The sequence below is a fragment of the Patella vulgata genome, chromosome 2 (assembly GCF_932274485.2).
Source record: "Patella vulgata chromosome 2, xgPatVulg1.2, whole genome shotgun sequence".
NCBI lineage: Eukaryota > Metazoa > Mollusca > Gastropoda > Patellidae > Patella > Patella vulgata.
Window position 1 is genome coordinate 36,300,463 of NC_065880.2, and position 16,348 is coordinate 36,316,810.

Below are 16,348 nucleotides of genomic sequence, written 5' to 3' on the forward strand. Positions count from 1 at the left end.
CTCGCGTGTGTCACCATTAGAATAGTTTGTATTATATATGTGGGTTATTTTAATAACCCGCGAGTGTGACCATTACTAGAATTCGTGTTATATGTCATTTCAATAATTAGCGTGTGTGACCATTAGAAGAATTTGTATTATTAGTGATCGTGCGAGACATAGTGGTGTACAAAAAAAACCTCTGTGTATATATAACTCTTAAATTAGTGTTTTGTTCTTTGGATTTTTTTTAGACTTAATTAGCGTAGTTATTATCGACTCCATTTATATTCAATTTTGTAACGGCCTTGAAAAAATTAAAGAAAGAAAGGTGTGGTACATAATGACAGATGTTATAGACACTTCGTGCCCTCTTGACACGTGAAAGCGGAACTGATTTTAACATCAACCTGTCTGCTAACGACACTCATGGTGGTCCTGATGGCATTCATTAGTCATTTCCATTATAAACTCATGGTTGGCTTGTTTTATTTAATTTCCTTTGTTTTATAAGCAAACTGTACTGAATGTTAAATCCGATATGATGCGTAGCCAGATGTGTAATAAGATCCTTTGTCTAGAAGGCTTTATAAACCCAGAATGGAAACGAGATCGGTAGACGAGACGAGACGAGGGCAGACTAGGCGAGGGTGTCTAGAAGTTAACTTGGGACCGGGCAGGTCTAGGGTTAAGACCGGGCAGCGTCCATGTAAGTTAGTTGGGAGTTGGCACCTGAGGGTGTCAAGCCAAGTCTTAAGTTTTGTACATGATATGTTTAAAGAGGAATAAAAGTATTATATGACGTTTAAACCAGTGTTGTCGTCAAGAACCTGACTTAAAGACACAAAAGTACAGCATATTGTTATGTTGAAACTCAGCTATCTTTTATAACAAATCTAGACTGTCCAATCATAACAATGATGCGTCACCGGAGACCATTTGATACTAAGCGGGGAATTCCTGGTGATGGAGTCAAAAGTCTCTCAATGCCATTTTTTCAAGATTGTTTTTTTTTAAATCTAGCCCATCGCCCCATTTGTCCCTAGCGGCCCCAGGCCACCAGGCATAGTCCAATAGTCCAAATATCCGTACGGCATCCGCCCTGACCAAAGGACTATGACACAATAGGATTGATCTGGTAGCTACATATAGACTCCTCAAATGAGAAGTAACATCAGGTGTTATAGAAACCCTAATTCGGAGATAACACAACTACTTAAAGATATTTGGAGTGACTGTTTGTAATGGGCTCTTCTTTTAAGCGAAGAAACGATGGAAAGGGGACTAGCGGACCATCATAGGGCGATGTAATTTTGCACTTTGGAACCAAATCGCAAGTTTAATTCTGATACCGAGTTCTTGATTGATACTTTGAGGGAATGTTTGGTTGGCAATAAAATGAAGTCCATTCCCACTATCTCAAAAGCTAGTCACAAGCGTGTATCCTACTGAAATCCAAAGTCATCGAAAATAACCAGCTTTTCGGTCAGTGTAGCATTTGGGTACCTTTTAATTGAAACAAATACGAGATCAGTCTAGTTGAACTAAGGGAATTAAAAACACATTTCTCTCTCATATTTTCACTTTGCAGGAACTGACCTATAATACCAAGTATGTGCCACACTCATCTCAAACTTTTCGTGCGCTTCCATCCCGCATATTTAGACTAGCCAAGCCAATGGGGTTTAACGTCCTGTTTCCGGCGCCGACTGGACTAATGTAGACTGGCATATGCCATGCAGTTTTCTATGGGGGAAATATTAACCGGAGAGCAGTGCTACGGTCTGCTTTTATTTCGAATTTCAACTGTCGAGGTTTCTTTGATAAGTATACGGGACCTTGGTTTTTCGTGCCATTCGATCGATTAGACAGTGTCCTTGCTAGACACCTGTACTGCACAGTGTCCAATCAATAAAGCAGTTCGCGCAAGCTTCTAAACCAAATCGTGAGATTATGGTACAGCGTACATACATTCAAACCCCAACAAACACCGAAAACAAATAATAACAGGACGTGGACTTGAGTTGGACTAAGGTGGAGAATTTAGAAACGACTGGAAATCTACCAATCACTCTAGAGAATATATTTTTACAGAATAACCGTAACATTTTATTTACAAAAATATAACATGATAACAAGAAAAGCTGTTCAGCAAGTGACAAAACATTTCTGTGAAACAATCACATTTAGGCCGAAAAGCGGGACCCAAAATGAAACACAAATAGTAAATAAACGAAGCGACACAAATATACAGGTTAGATTAATGTATTTCTTTTTTTCCCAAAAATATATATGATATTCTAAATGTTTTTTTCATGAAATGCAAATTCTAAATTCATTAAATGTTATGTTAATATTGAAATACCAATAGATTTCTACGGCTATACAGTCGATTTAATGGATTCCATGCCATAACTAATATTATTTTTTGCCATTATATATCATTTCTTACAAGTTTTAAAATATTCAAAAGATAGGCGCCTATAATTGACTCCGATATACATAATTGTATTAAAAGAAAACGTAGAAACAAGACTTAGGCTAATTTAGTCTAATTCTAAGATAGTTACGCAATTAAGCTTCGAACACAAATTCGATTGTCGAAAAAAAAGTTGATAAACAAAAGAAAATAATGCATACAATTATTACATCGCTGATAAATATTTTAAGATAAATAATTAAAACATATCATTAATTTGTTTGTTAATATCTTCACGGGGGCTTATGATATAAAATGACTGGCGCCATCTCTAATAACCCAAACGTTATGACGGCATAATGAGGCACTGGGAATATATTCTTCGTAAAGTTAGAGACGAAGTTGAAAATGCCCGAAATAATATTAGCTAAACAAAAAGCACACAAGGCGGCTTGTAGGCCTCTCCTAAAACCTCGGCGTGTAGCCAGTCCTCATTCTTTAGATTGCTGTTTGTTCCCAACAATCCTACTCGAAATGTTTAGCCCTTATATAGGACTTGACATTTAAGAGAGAAAACAAAGATTAAAACAATTTCTTGATTTACATAATGAAGATCAGTTCTTCTTACAATAGTCAAAAAAAAAAGGTTTCAAGTAAGGTACAGGAGACTGCTGTTCATTTCCGCTAAGGGAAATAACTCGTTCTGATTTATGTGTCTTGAATCGGAATGATATTGGAGTGTGCGTTTTGTTAAATAGTTTATATTAATGGGCTACGTGTTGGTCGTGTTCCTAATTGAACATAGAAGAAATGTTTTCTGGCAGCATGTCCACGTCGATGGTTTGAGTTGAATACGGCAGATGGGAAGTCATGGCTTGGTGTGGTGACTACAGGAGGCGGTGGTGTTGTCTGTGGGACTGGTATAGGTCGTGCTGTCGTTCTCCCGAATAAAATTCTAGATCCACTCTGAAAAGATAAAAATAAATGACATTAATAGCCTGTACATTATTATTTCACTAACAGTGATTTGCTATACGAATCTCATATTTAGATTATAAAAGGGATATGAAGATGTATGGTTCTGTATTTTGCTTTCGAAATAACTAAGTCGGAGATGCGTCTTTGGAAAGAAAAATGATATAAGATATGTCGAGGTTGGAATCTAAAAATCTCCGAACCTTTGGAGAAATCTTATCGCCCCGACCTACCAAAACCAGAAACCATGACACGTTCGTTCACCTGTTAAACAAGTTATTGTCCTTGTTATTGAAACCTTGTAACCGGAGTTTGTTCGGCTAAAAAAGTAGGGGAAAACTGATCCGACATATCTGCATGCCCTCACTTGCCCCTTTATGGTGTTTAACAGTCTTGGGGTGAGGGGGGGGGGGGATCTGTATTGTAGCTTTTAACAGCCACGCGAGAGACATATGTACTTGTTTTTGTAATTTGTTTTGACAGACAGGGAAGAGGCCATGTTTTTGTTCTTTTTGGTGACAGTTGTGTTGCTTGGAAGATTAAGCACTGCTTCAAACATTCCAATAACCACCAAAAAGGCTAGCGAAAGAATCCGACAATTCGGACTAGTAGGAACCCTTTCGAAGTTCAGAGTCGGAGTTATTCCCCAGGACTATCACCAACAATAAAAGTCGCGGATTTGTAAATTCCCTGTCATCTTTCAAGAATTACTGACCTAGCCACAAGTCACGCACATATTTCTCCATGTGTACGTTATCACAGACATCTTGTAAGCTTTCCATAGATCAACGATTTTTAGAATTCTTTTGTTAGGATGGATTGTTTCGACATAAGAAACTCCGACGAAAAACTGAATATAACTTTATTTCAAACTTTGTAGTTTATGATAAAATTGATATGTACATGATCAAAGTTAGTCAACTCCATATTCTAATAAGTTCTTATCATCAGCTAATAATCTTCTATTTCCCTCCCTTATTCTTCTATCTAACTGTATGTATTTTCTTTTCTTTGGTCTTAATAAATCTGTAAATATTAGGGTGGTTGGTGGATACTTTGTTTAATTTCGAATGTCAACCCTCGACATTGTTGGCTGTTCTCGGGACATCAGTATAAAATGGTTCCATATAGCCATATCAACTTCTTCAACTCACTGCTCTGCAAATTCACGAACGCCGGGAATATCCATATCGACATATATTAAAGCATGAAACCAAACGTCTTCACCATCACCAGATTTAATTAGGGCTAAAGCGACAGCTCTTTTAGCAAAACAGGTCACAAAATCCTTCTCACCATATAGTTTCTGCAAACCATGTTTCTGGGTATTTCTCCAAATAGCGTGTCGGAAGTGGTACATACAACCCTTAAGAGTACAATCAGATCCTAAACTGGCTGCGTTCTGTGCGTCTAATTCATAGTCTGTGAAAATGGTATTCAACATATTCAACAAATTGGCCTTCTCTCTCGGAATAGACGTTGGCATGTAGGGTGTCGTTTATCTGGCAGTAGGGCATATACCAAGGAAAACGTCTTAGTACCAATACATAGATGGTGTACAACTGGTAATAAAGGGTCGCGCACATAGCGTGTGTGAAATAGCTTTATTTAACGTCCGCTTCCACCGAGGTGACATCGCAGACAAGGGCACATAGCGAAGGTTCCATCGCAATATAGGGTATCGGTTGTTACTAGTTGGTAGAGATTTTCCTGGGTGCAGAATACTAGCATCTTATTCCGGTCTTCAGTGTGAAGTAGGAAGTTGTCATCATTTGTAATTTCTTGAAACCATTGAGGTAGGGCAATATCAGGTCGTTCCTTGGGTATAGGTGTGAAATTCTTGGATCTGGCACGACATAGACTTGAAAGTGTACTGTAAAAAAGGTTGGAATATCCTTGATGTAGTCATCTACTCCTTAAATTCGTAACTCTACAATGAAAGGAACAATATTATAGAATTTATTCAAAGTCATATATCATATCCAATGAATAATTAAATTCGCATTCACTGATTCTACAATAATGGTATACGAGTTAAAAGTAATTTTAAAAATCTATTATATATAATTTAAAATATTTATTATTTCTAATACGTACTGTTGATGTTGATTTGTTCTTGGTATATAGCTGGAACTGGTATAGAATCCACTTTAACCGCTTCTTTCATAATTGATAGGAACATATCGACTTTCAACTTAGAAGGATCGGCTGGATCACTATGAATGTTTCTGTATATAGCAGATTCTAGTATCCTACATCTTGCCTCGGCTGTATGACTAAGTCCACTATTGGAACTACTTTCAAGTTCCCCGATTACCAACGGTGTTGCCCATGACGACACCTTTGAAGAATGTTTTATCATACAAATATTTCAAAGTCTGGAGCTGTTTTTCTTTCAAGTTTATCCGATTTTCTTTAAACAAGGACAACTTGGCACTGAAAAGTCTACACACGCTTCAAGCGCCACAATTTTGATAACTTCTCTTTAAAAGATGCAAGTTTTCCTAATAAGTAAACCGGTGCCGCATCGCAATTGTATAGGCGTAGGTACATATCACTTACCGTCATACAGCGGGGGCTATATGTAGATTAGTGATAAGACCGTTCTTAGTTCTTAGCAGACAATTCGCGGACAGTACACTTCCAATGAACGGTATCTGTTCTCCTAGTCTTAACTCGAACTTGTGATTATTATAAACTAGGCTTTGGGTACCTCGAGAATTTGGAATGAATTGAACGTTAAAGGACAATATTGGTGCCAGTCATTATCATATATGTGATAGAACTGGTTAAACACATTCCAGATGTTATTTTATCACAGAGATAATTGCTATGATAGCTGTGGAATCAATGTTTCAGCAATCGGAAGTGACGAACGCAAAAGGAAAACACGAGTTATCCCTCTATATAACTGATTGAATTGACGGGTGATAACAGGTACATGGGCGAATTTCTGCCCACTAATAATTCCTTCGAAGACCAAAAGTTGTTGTGTGAGACTGTGAAAGGATATCTGACAATTCATTAAAAAAATTGACTGTTACTAGATAAGAGAACATGAAAGAAAATAGAAAAAGTCCGTGCATTACCATGTTTTTATAAGGATAGAATAAATAAACACGCGTGAATGTACGGACTGTTTCTATTTTATTCGTGTTCTCTTATCTAATGAAATTCAATTACTTTTTTGAATTTCCAGATATACTCTTACACAGTCTCATATAACAACTTTTGGTCTTCGAGGAATTATTAGTGGGCAGAAATTCGCCCATGTACCTGTTATCACCCGTCACTTCAATCTGTTATATAGAGGGATAACTCGTATTTTCCTTTTGCGTTCGTCATTTCCGATAGTTGAAGCATTGATTACGCCTCTATCGTAGCAATGATCTCTGTGATAAAATGATATTTGGAATGTGTTTAACCAGTTCTATCACATATGTGATAATGACTGGCACCAATATTGTCCTTTAACTTGTGCATAAGCCATTATGGAATGAAATACAATTTAACTTTGCAGCTATTTAACTATGTATCAAAAACAATGTTCATCATCATAGAGTGTTCACTACAAAATGACATGTGAACGAAACATCAGCTAGTGAACTTAGATCATGGATTAAAACTGTTCATACGATGATTAAAACAGACTATAACTCTATATCTCTGGTCTCCTAACCCCTTAATTAGTACTGTTAATCTGCTGGCAAAGTGGGAACACCCCATTAAATTCTTATTAAAATATGTTTATTAAAATTTTATTAAAACATGTTTTTTTAAATTCTTATTAAAGCATGTTTATTAAAATCTTATTAAAACATGTTTATTAAAACATGTTTATTAAAACATGTTTATTAAAACATGTTTATTAAAATATATTTATAAAAATATGACGAGTGTGAAGAAATTTTATCATTAAAATTTTAACCTAAAAAAAACCCCTATTATATAAAATGTTATTCAAACATACATAACACATTTATACACACAGTACACGATACCGGATTTGTTGTCTAGTGACGTCATCAATAGGCATATACAAAAACATATTTTGTATTTACATGAAATACAGAACGTCAGTGACCTGGTTCCTGACATCGTTTTTTAATGCTTTCAGCTTACAAGACTACCTTTATAATAGCGTACTTCAAGTAAAATCAATTATCATCCCTGATAACGGATAAGCACGGTCTTTTTTGCCGATTTAAATTGAATCTAGTATTCAATCACCTTCTAATTACTACTACTATTGATCCTAACAAAAACAAACAAAAAATCAAAGGACAAATTCGAGACAGCAAGTATATAATAGTAGGAAGATACATATTTCAGTACTCTTTGTAGTAGTAAACGCGACCAAGAAACTTGCATCGAAACCCGGTGACACCTTGTCACAAGGTGAACAGATGAAATGACAATCTTATGGCTTCATTATTTTCTGTAGAAAGTAATTAACGGGGATGAAAGTTCAGTATCCGATAGCGAAAGTCCAAATGTACTGGCACCACGTCAGTTCAATTGCGTGCAGAGAGGAAACTCGGGGACATTGGCCCCGGTCATCCATTTCAGAGTTGAATCCAATCAAAGAGTGAAATTAAAGTTTTTGTTTTTTTTAAATTTGGAATTATCAGTTTTAACCTTGGTGTATAAGCTGTCCTACTTAATTTAAATTGAAAGTTCATTTCTTGTATGTTTACAAATCTAAAAGGTCCTATACTTGAATGTCTTGCACTCACAGAATTGACCCCGGGCATCAACAATCCTATCCAAGCAACGGCCTCTGTTGTAAGGGTGTGTTGGTGTATCTGCTTTGTGTGGTTAAATCATAATTACAGGGGCATACTCAAGGTTGGAGTTGGGTGGGTGTGGAGACAACGTAAAGTTTGGCGTTAGGTCTGGGGGTTTACCCGAAAATTTTGCGTAATCCGAAGCTCTTAGAAAATATTTCTACTCATGTATGGGATTACAGTGTGGAGTGATGCAACAACGGAAATAATGCTTCCTAGTTCCTTTGTTCGACGTAGGAGAAAGTAGGAAAAAATGAAAATATTTGACCCATCCCCACCCCACACACACACCCACCTCTGAACACGTGCCTGATTTATATGGCGCGACTTTAGAAAAGTGGATCAAGGTTGAAGGTCACCATCACACGATCATCGTCCAGGATATATCTAATAATAGTTGCTTTATTTTGTAACCGTCAGACTTGACGTATTTAATAGAAAGATATAGACATAACGGCCAACTTTAAGGCCTGACTCATAGATGTTTTTTGTTTTTCTTTTCCAAATTTATTTCCTTAGTCTAACTAGTGAAAGTTTAATCTGATATCTGATTGACACCAAGCTGAATTTATGCCGATTAGCCACAAGAAAGATGTACTTATTATTTTAAAGGTCAAAGACCATCAGTAGGTAATTTTTATATAAACAAGTCTAGGGTCTGTATATCAAACGCTGTTGCATACGTGAACTTATTTGACAAAAATATGCGGAAGCATATTTGGATTTTAAAGTAAAAGTTTACCACACCAATAGTCCAAATTTGCAAAACTAAACCTCTTTGATTTGTGTGAGAAACAAAATTTTCGATTTCATAGAATTTTTTATGCGATAAAACAGAATGCTTCGACATATATAATACTTTTAAGCGTTTTATGGGGTTAGGACGTTTAATGGTTTAACACGTGCGCCTGAAATCATAAGGTCTATCATTGAGTCAAGTGGCGTGATTTATATTCCCCGTTTACACGTGACAACGTGGGTTCTCTCTCTCTCTCTCGCTCTCTCTCTCTGTCTCTCTCTCTCTCTCTGTCTCTCTCTCCCTCTCTCTCTGCGTTTTTAACCCTTGTTTTGAGAGATGACAAAAAAACACCCCCCCCCCCCCAAAAAAAAAAAATTGGGACATAATCGATTTTGTATTCCACTGTTGACACATTAAACCAGTAGTTTAACTAAAATCATTCACGGTGAGAGGCCTGAGGCTATTCCACTGGGGGGGGGGGGCGTCCCATTCCTCCACCCTCACGACCAGAGGGAGGTGGAAGTGTGTTTTCAACACAAATGCGCAAAGTCGAGGATTATGACGTACGTTTAAGACTATAGTGCGTGTAAGAAAGGCTTAGGCAAATTAAAAAATGTTACTTACCCCGGGAGCATCATCTCCAGGTTGAGCACAATAACTTTCTAAAATATCATAGTTACATCCAATATAACAACATTCTTCTACTACACCCCTTCTATTACTGTAACTACGTTTACCATATATAATTTCACTAGTCATTGTATTATGTCTTTTAGATAGTACTGGCATACCTAGAAAATAAATATTGACTTAGATACTTTTGCAAACCGGGAAAGCAGATAAAGATGTTGTATTAGATGCTACTGCACACCTAGAAAATAAATATTGACGTTGTATTATTAGATGCTAATGCACACCTAGAAAATAAATATTGACGCTGTATTAGATACTACTACACACCAAGAAATTTGTTTTGACGTTGTTTATTGAGTTAAGTAATGATTAAATAAACAATGCTATTCAATACTGGTCGGCGATTTTATAAAATTATAGACCAATAAAGTACACCACGTTTGTAGACCTGGAGCTCCATGTTAACGAGTCGTTAAAAGTTAACGTAGCTTTGATCGTCGGATTAGACGTTATACGTTCAGCGTTGTCATGACCAGCGTTACATTCATGATTTAAAGCAAGTTTTAGATATTGTGTCTTTTAAAGATAAAATACTACTCCAAACAAATCATGTTCGACATCTTTCGTAAGCGGCCTTTTCCCTGTTTTGGATTAAATCTACTGCACCTAATGTTTGAAAGTTCAATATCTTTATTCCCTCTGAAAATTTTAGATAAATCGGGAGTTCTTCAGTAATAAAACTTGATTTGAAACATATTATGATGATAAATATATTTTAGTCGTGTCTTTGTAAAGTACAGAAAACGCGAGTGGGAAAACAAATTTAGTCCTTGAATTTGAATTCAATACGTTTTCAATACAATATAGGAAAAATTATCGCATCATCCAATCTTGGAGGGTCCACTAAAAGATTTACTGGAAGAAAGTAAAACAAATAATTTTGGAACTTAAAGTTAAAAGGATTTATGGACTAAGGAAAAGGCAACCGCCGCGTACATCCATAGATGAACTTTCAAAATGGCAACACAACTTTGCTACGAATTTTGTCGTTGGATTTAGTTTTCATGCAAAGAAGTAATTTTCGAAATATGAAGGTTTGATTAAATCATTTGCCGTTTTATTCTTTATGTTGTACTACACTGACATTATCACGCGAACTAATTGACCAATCAAATGATCAGTATTGGTATACCAGGGTGAGCTAATGAGTTTAAAGTTAAAATATATATGGTTGATAGAACACGGTTTTAATAGAACATGTGTTAAATTAAAATGTAGGGTTACTATTCGAAAGTAAAAAAATAAACGAAATCAAATTGTAATGTAATTTTAATTACACGTAATCTGAATCTTCAGGACTGTATAGTAGCAAAACAACAAAATCCCACTTGTTACCAACAATGAATATTCAGACCTGTTGTAGTTTTTTTTCAAGCGATCGAAAACATGACGCCATGCAAGGAAGATAAATTATAGTGAAGTGATAGTGTGAGATTTTCAGCTTATTATAGTAAATAGTATTAGAAATTTTAATGTCTGAATTTCTGGGCTTTTAGTATTGTTTGAACATTTTTAAATAAGAGGCTGCACATATTCCTCTTTAGGAACAACAAGCCAGAATAAAACCAAATCAATCATCAGTAACCTATGACCATTTGAAGTTTACATTAGTTTCCGTTGATTTCACACCACCGTCTATATTCGTTTTATTTGTATCCATTATGGTATCCATTATCTAACCTACACTATCCACATTAGACTTTTGATAAAATAATTGATATCGACCTTCTGTCATATTGCCAATTTAAGGCTATTGGGAGTATTTATAAATACGCCTTTAATAAAGAAGAGTCCAACTTACCTGATCTTTTTCTGACTTCCCAATGAAATCCCCGATCGTAACAAACTAAATCTAAGGCATCTGCCAGGTTTCGGCCACATAATCTTTCTGGCATAGCCTGCTCGGATAGTCCGAGTGATAAAAAGATTGCTAGAGCTACTAACTGGTAATATGTCTTCATCTGAAAATATAACCGATCCCAAAAATCAAAACAAACGTCAATTAAGATAAAGTCATATCTTTCATTCAGTTCGTCACATTTAAACAACTACCAGCTTACTTTCGTATTTATACAAGTTGGATCTGGGAGTATAGAAAGTACGCACCGGTATATAAACTCTAAACAAACAATGTAGTCAGGCATAGACAAGGAATTATTTTACAAATTGTTAATTCCTGTCTTGGGAGACGATTTTCGTTCCGGGCACAATGGTGATACCAGTCTGTGAGGCGTTTTCTATCGGATGGAATGAACTGAACGCACCGGTGACATAGAGAAAAATAAGATTGTATCTGCTTATATAGCAAATATAAGTTGTGGCCATTAGAAACATGCGTCATTGGCATAATATCACTGAATAAATTAAAATGTTAATGAATTAATAAAAAAAGCACATTTAATTCAAGTAAGATATAGATCTAAATACATTGATATAACAAAGCCCAGTTTCATCATACGGATTGAATAAGCATTTCCAGACACTAAAATAAAACAATTACTTTACATATTCATACAGCAAAAGAAGAGGAACTCTCGGTAAAGATATTTTTTTCGTAAATCATGATGCTTTCATTTGAATACTAATCCGCTAAACGATTGAACAATTTCCCTTTTTAGAACGAAATTATTGAATATAAATGTATTCAATTAAATATGGAGGCTTATAACACCCAGTGCAAGAAACCCAAGATAATTATAGCCCCGTAATTAATAATAATCAAGTAATTTAGCCAACTTACGACAAAATGACTCCAGGATGCAAACTTTCTCCAACTGATTAGCAATGAAAGCCAGTGTAACACTTAAATTAGTTCCTATATAAAGTCATTGAGTAGGAGTTTATTCACCGTAAACGTTCCCCCACAATGACGACACGACGAGTTTTGTGTATTGGGATGTATATGTTAGTATGTCAGTAAAAAGTCAGATATTAAGAGTTAATAAGGCCGGAATCTTAGCCCACATAATGTAATATGACTACCTGTTCTCTGATGATTGGCAAAATACCTCACACACATCGCTAAAGGTAAAATACATCTCTCGTGTTTCATACAAGTTCATATCTAATCAATCAAAGCCAACAAAAATAACTGACAAATGATACCGATGAAAAATAAACCTCTTTATTTATATATTTGTAAGAACAAAAGGTTGTCACTTTAAAAAAAAGCCAATCAACTGTACGTGTGTTGCATTTGGGGTCGTAAACGTAACGTGTCGTTTTTGCAAAATGTTATAATGATTTAATACGAATCGGATACCAAATATTCGGATTTTTGAATTGTTAGCAAGTTAAGAAGCAAACCTTGATGACTGGTGCTCGATGTAAGCCCCGCCCCCTCGAGCCCGAAATAGACTTGATATGCTTATAGTTTCCGGAACTTATATTTTTGCTTCCGATATTCTCTTGTGGATTGTTCGCACGGCTAATGATTCTCTTTAACCTTACAGATGTGTACTGTACACTTTGTGTTGTAGTGGTGTAATGTTTGTTCCCGGTTTTGTTAAAGGGACCTTTATAACATTTACCCTAACCCTACAAACCCATCGGAATCCATGCGATTCACTTTTGCGTTTTCCGCTACGCTCAGTATTTTCAATTAAAACTTTCAAACATGATTAATAGTACCCCTGTTAAATATTGCGTTGTTTTGCATACCTAACAACACTGTTACCAATGGATGCTCAGAGGAAATCTAGGGCCCTGACTTTAGGTAGATGATCTGACATTAATATTCAACAAATATCAATGTATTGCTAGCCGATCGAGAAGACATATGTAATTATACATGATTCATGACCAACAGCTAACCAAATTTAATGAACTTTTTCAACTGATCAACTGATCGGAAAATGCAAGCTCAAGAAATGCTAGACACCATTCTTATTTTTTTAGTACAACGCCTAAGCATAAAAAACACGTTCTCTTCCTGAGTAAAGCGTGAAACTGTGCATTGAGTATGACTTTACCTACGTAAGATCATCAATAGAATTTGGTTAAATCTAAACGCACTCATCCGGGTGAGGACTGTGGGGGTGCTTGGTTGGTCTGTAATACTATAGGGGTTATTTTAGTTCTAAGAAAAGTGTTCTGTTTAATATAGAAATTAATTACCCACATGATGTGTGACAAAAACTAGGGTAATGAAGTAGCTTGCATTATTCTACTACTTTCTTAGACTAACTCACAGACAGTTATGCCAGTATCCATTTCTGAAAGGGGGTTACTATCTTCCAGGTATCTCGTGCACGGATTAGTACAATTAACTAGAATAAGGTTGACGTAAAATGCTGCTCATACGAAACACTTACCCCAAAATGGTAATTGTAATTGACACATCTATACTCTGTATATCAGAAAGAGAAAGGTTAAATTTCCCTTCAGACATCATTCGGAGTTCAGTGGAACGTCATACCCACAGCCTCCACGGCTAAGGGGCCAGGGATACAGACATCATGATGAGGCCGTAGAGAAGACATAATCCGTGAGTTCCTAGGGGAACGTCATATCCGCAGCCGCTTTGGCTGAGAGGCTGCGATAGAGACAAAATGTGATGTTTAAGTCGTTAGGTCAGAATTATAAAGGATGTTAAACTCAGACCGTGATATTTTAATAACTCCTACAGTATCTATAATAGATATTGTAGTTTTCCTGTATTTAACCTTTGTAGTTTGCTGGATTTGTTATATAAACATAGTAACAACATAAACGGTGTTCCAGAGTCAGTTAATTGGTGATTGAATAATTGACCATACAACGTGAAGTCAAAGCATGTCCTAGACGAAAGTGTCACATCTAATTCCTTTTAGTGCTGTGACGAAGGATAGCCACATCTGTCCCCATAGTGTCACAGGTCTTCTTATTTTTAAAAAAATAAATTCTCAACACGTCGGTGCCAAATAAACATCCTGTTTTGTTTGTCTTTCTTAACATGATCATAAAGTTCTTCAGAAACACTACAATATCGTTTTGATTGTTCGACTCAAACAATATATTCATATCAAATCTACATTCGGTATACATGAATGCAAAATGCATTGAAATGTCAATTGCTCTCTTTGAGCTACTAGCTAAGACTTACTTGTAAATAATTAAACTTTAACAAGAATAAGGAGGAATAATACAAACATGGATTAACAGACAACAAAACACCAGTAGATATGGTGTGCAATAGTAAATTCAATAAAATATAAGCACAATCGATTCTAACCAGTGGTCAAATAGAAGGTGGTCAAATAGAAAGTGAAGTAAACTGGCATTTTTTAGCGCAAAATAGGAAAATGTCGTATTGTGGGGTTACAATGTCATGATGTCGGGTTGTCGTGGTGTCGGGTTAAAATGTCGTGATGTCGGGTTGTCGCCTTATGAAGGGCGGCACTATGACATCACGATATGATACCAATCAGCCACCATACAGGCGGTATAGTGTTGAACAGAAGCCTGGGACGACGACGAAAGTTTATAGTAGCTAAGTGAAAACACGAATTATTTGTCAATTTAAATCAACATTGATGTTGTGATCTTGCCTGGAAAAGATGGGCCTCTAATATCCAATATTTAAGACAAAATAAACATTTTACAATTGGTACACGAATCGTGTACCATAATGCGTTTCAACACTATTTGTAATAAGGCACTCGAAAAACAAGGCTAGGCATATCCCACGAGGAATATCAAACGGTGACGGCATATTCTTATCTGGAGGGCATGCACAATAAATACTATCGTTGTAGACTGGAATAACCAGACGTTAGAGATTACCATTCGATTGAGACTTCTGGCATATATCGCCAAACATAACTGATTAGAAATTACAGTAAAAACAGAAACGATTGAATGTAAATTAGTTTATATACATTTATATTACATTATCATTGTGTCTATTTCTAGGTCCAAAATATGAGCGATTTAGCCCTACAGTACGAGTAAGAAAGGCTTAAATGCGAATGTCAAAATATTATACACCGTGACCGGAGCCCCCTGGGTAAATTCGACACTGGATTAATGGCACTGGGCTCTGACCATAAGTTGATTGAACTTAAAGTAGCTAAGTCTCAAACTTAATATCATCAAAAATCTTCATACATTGAAAACACAATTATTTGTCAATTCAAATCAACATTGGTCATGTAATCTTACACGAAAAAGATGGGCTTCTGATATCCAATATTCAAGACAAAATAAACATTTTACCATTGGTACACGAATTGTGTACCATAATGCGTTTCAGCGCCATTTGGAACAAGGGACTCAAAGAACAGGGCCAGACATATCCCACAAGTCACGTCAAATGGTGACGCTATAGCATGCGCAATAAAAATAATCGGTGTGAGCCTTCTGGCGTATTTCGCCGAACATATCTGATTAGAAATTACAGTAAAAACAGAAACGATTGAATGTAAATCAGTTTATATTATTTTTTGCGTTGCGACCCATTTTTGTCAATTTCTAGGTCCAAAATATTAACGATTTAGCTCCTTTAACGGCTTTCGGGGAATAAAGTTTTTGCCTTTGGTCGCCACTGTGAATTCTAATTCAATTCTGTTTAGTACTTACATCGATAACATGAACTGAACATTTGTCATCATTCAGCGGGCCATGATCAATAGAAGTCAGCGTTACATATAACATTCGCTAAAATATTTCGATGATCCTTTTTATTAATCCCATTGAATTTATTTTTGGTTTTTCTTTATTATATGTTAAATAATCAATGAGTACACTGTAGCGTGGATTGTGATATTAGATCTTGTC

At 35.9% G+C, this 16,348-nt stretch overlaps 1 protein-coding gene across 1 annotated transcript in view; it reads right to left on the reverse strand.

The window, feature by feature from the left end:
* Window positions 1-2,179: 2,179 nt before the first annotated feature.
* The window catches only part of LOC126810994 (insulin-like growth factor I, adult form), a 66,283-nt gene continuing 52,114 nt past the window's right edge, over window positions 2,180-16,348 (reverse strand). The window contains exons 2-4 of the mRNA XM_056098796.1: window positions 11,394-11,553; window positions 9,524-9,690; window positions 2,180-3,364 (exon numbers count right to left, since the gene is read on the reverse strand). Of these exons, the coding sequence (XP_055954771.1) occupies window positions 3,158-3,364; window positions 9,524-9,690; window positions 11,394-11,553 (534 nt within the window). The 3' untranslated portion in view covers window positions 2,180-3,157. The remainder of the gene's footprint in view (window positions 3,365-9,523; window positions 9,691-11,393; window positions 11,554-16,348) is intronic.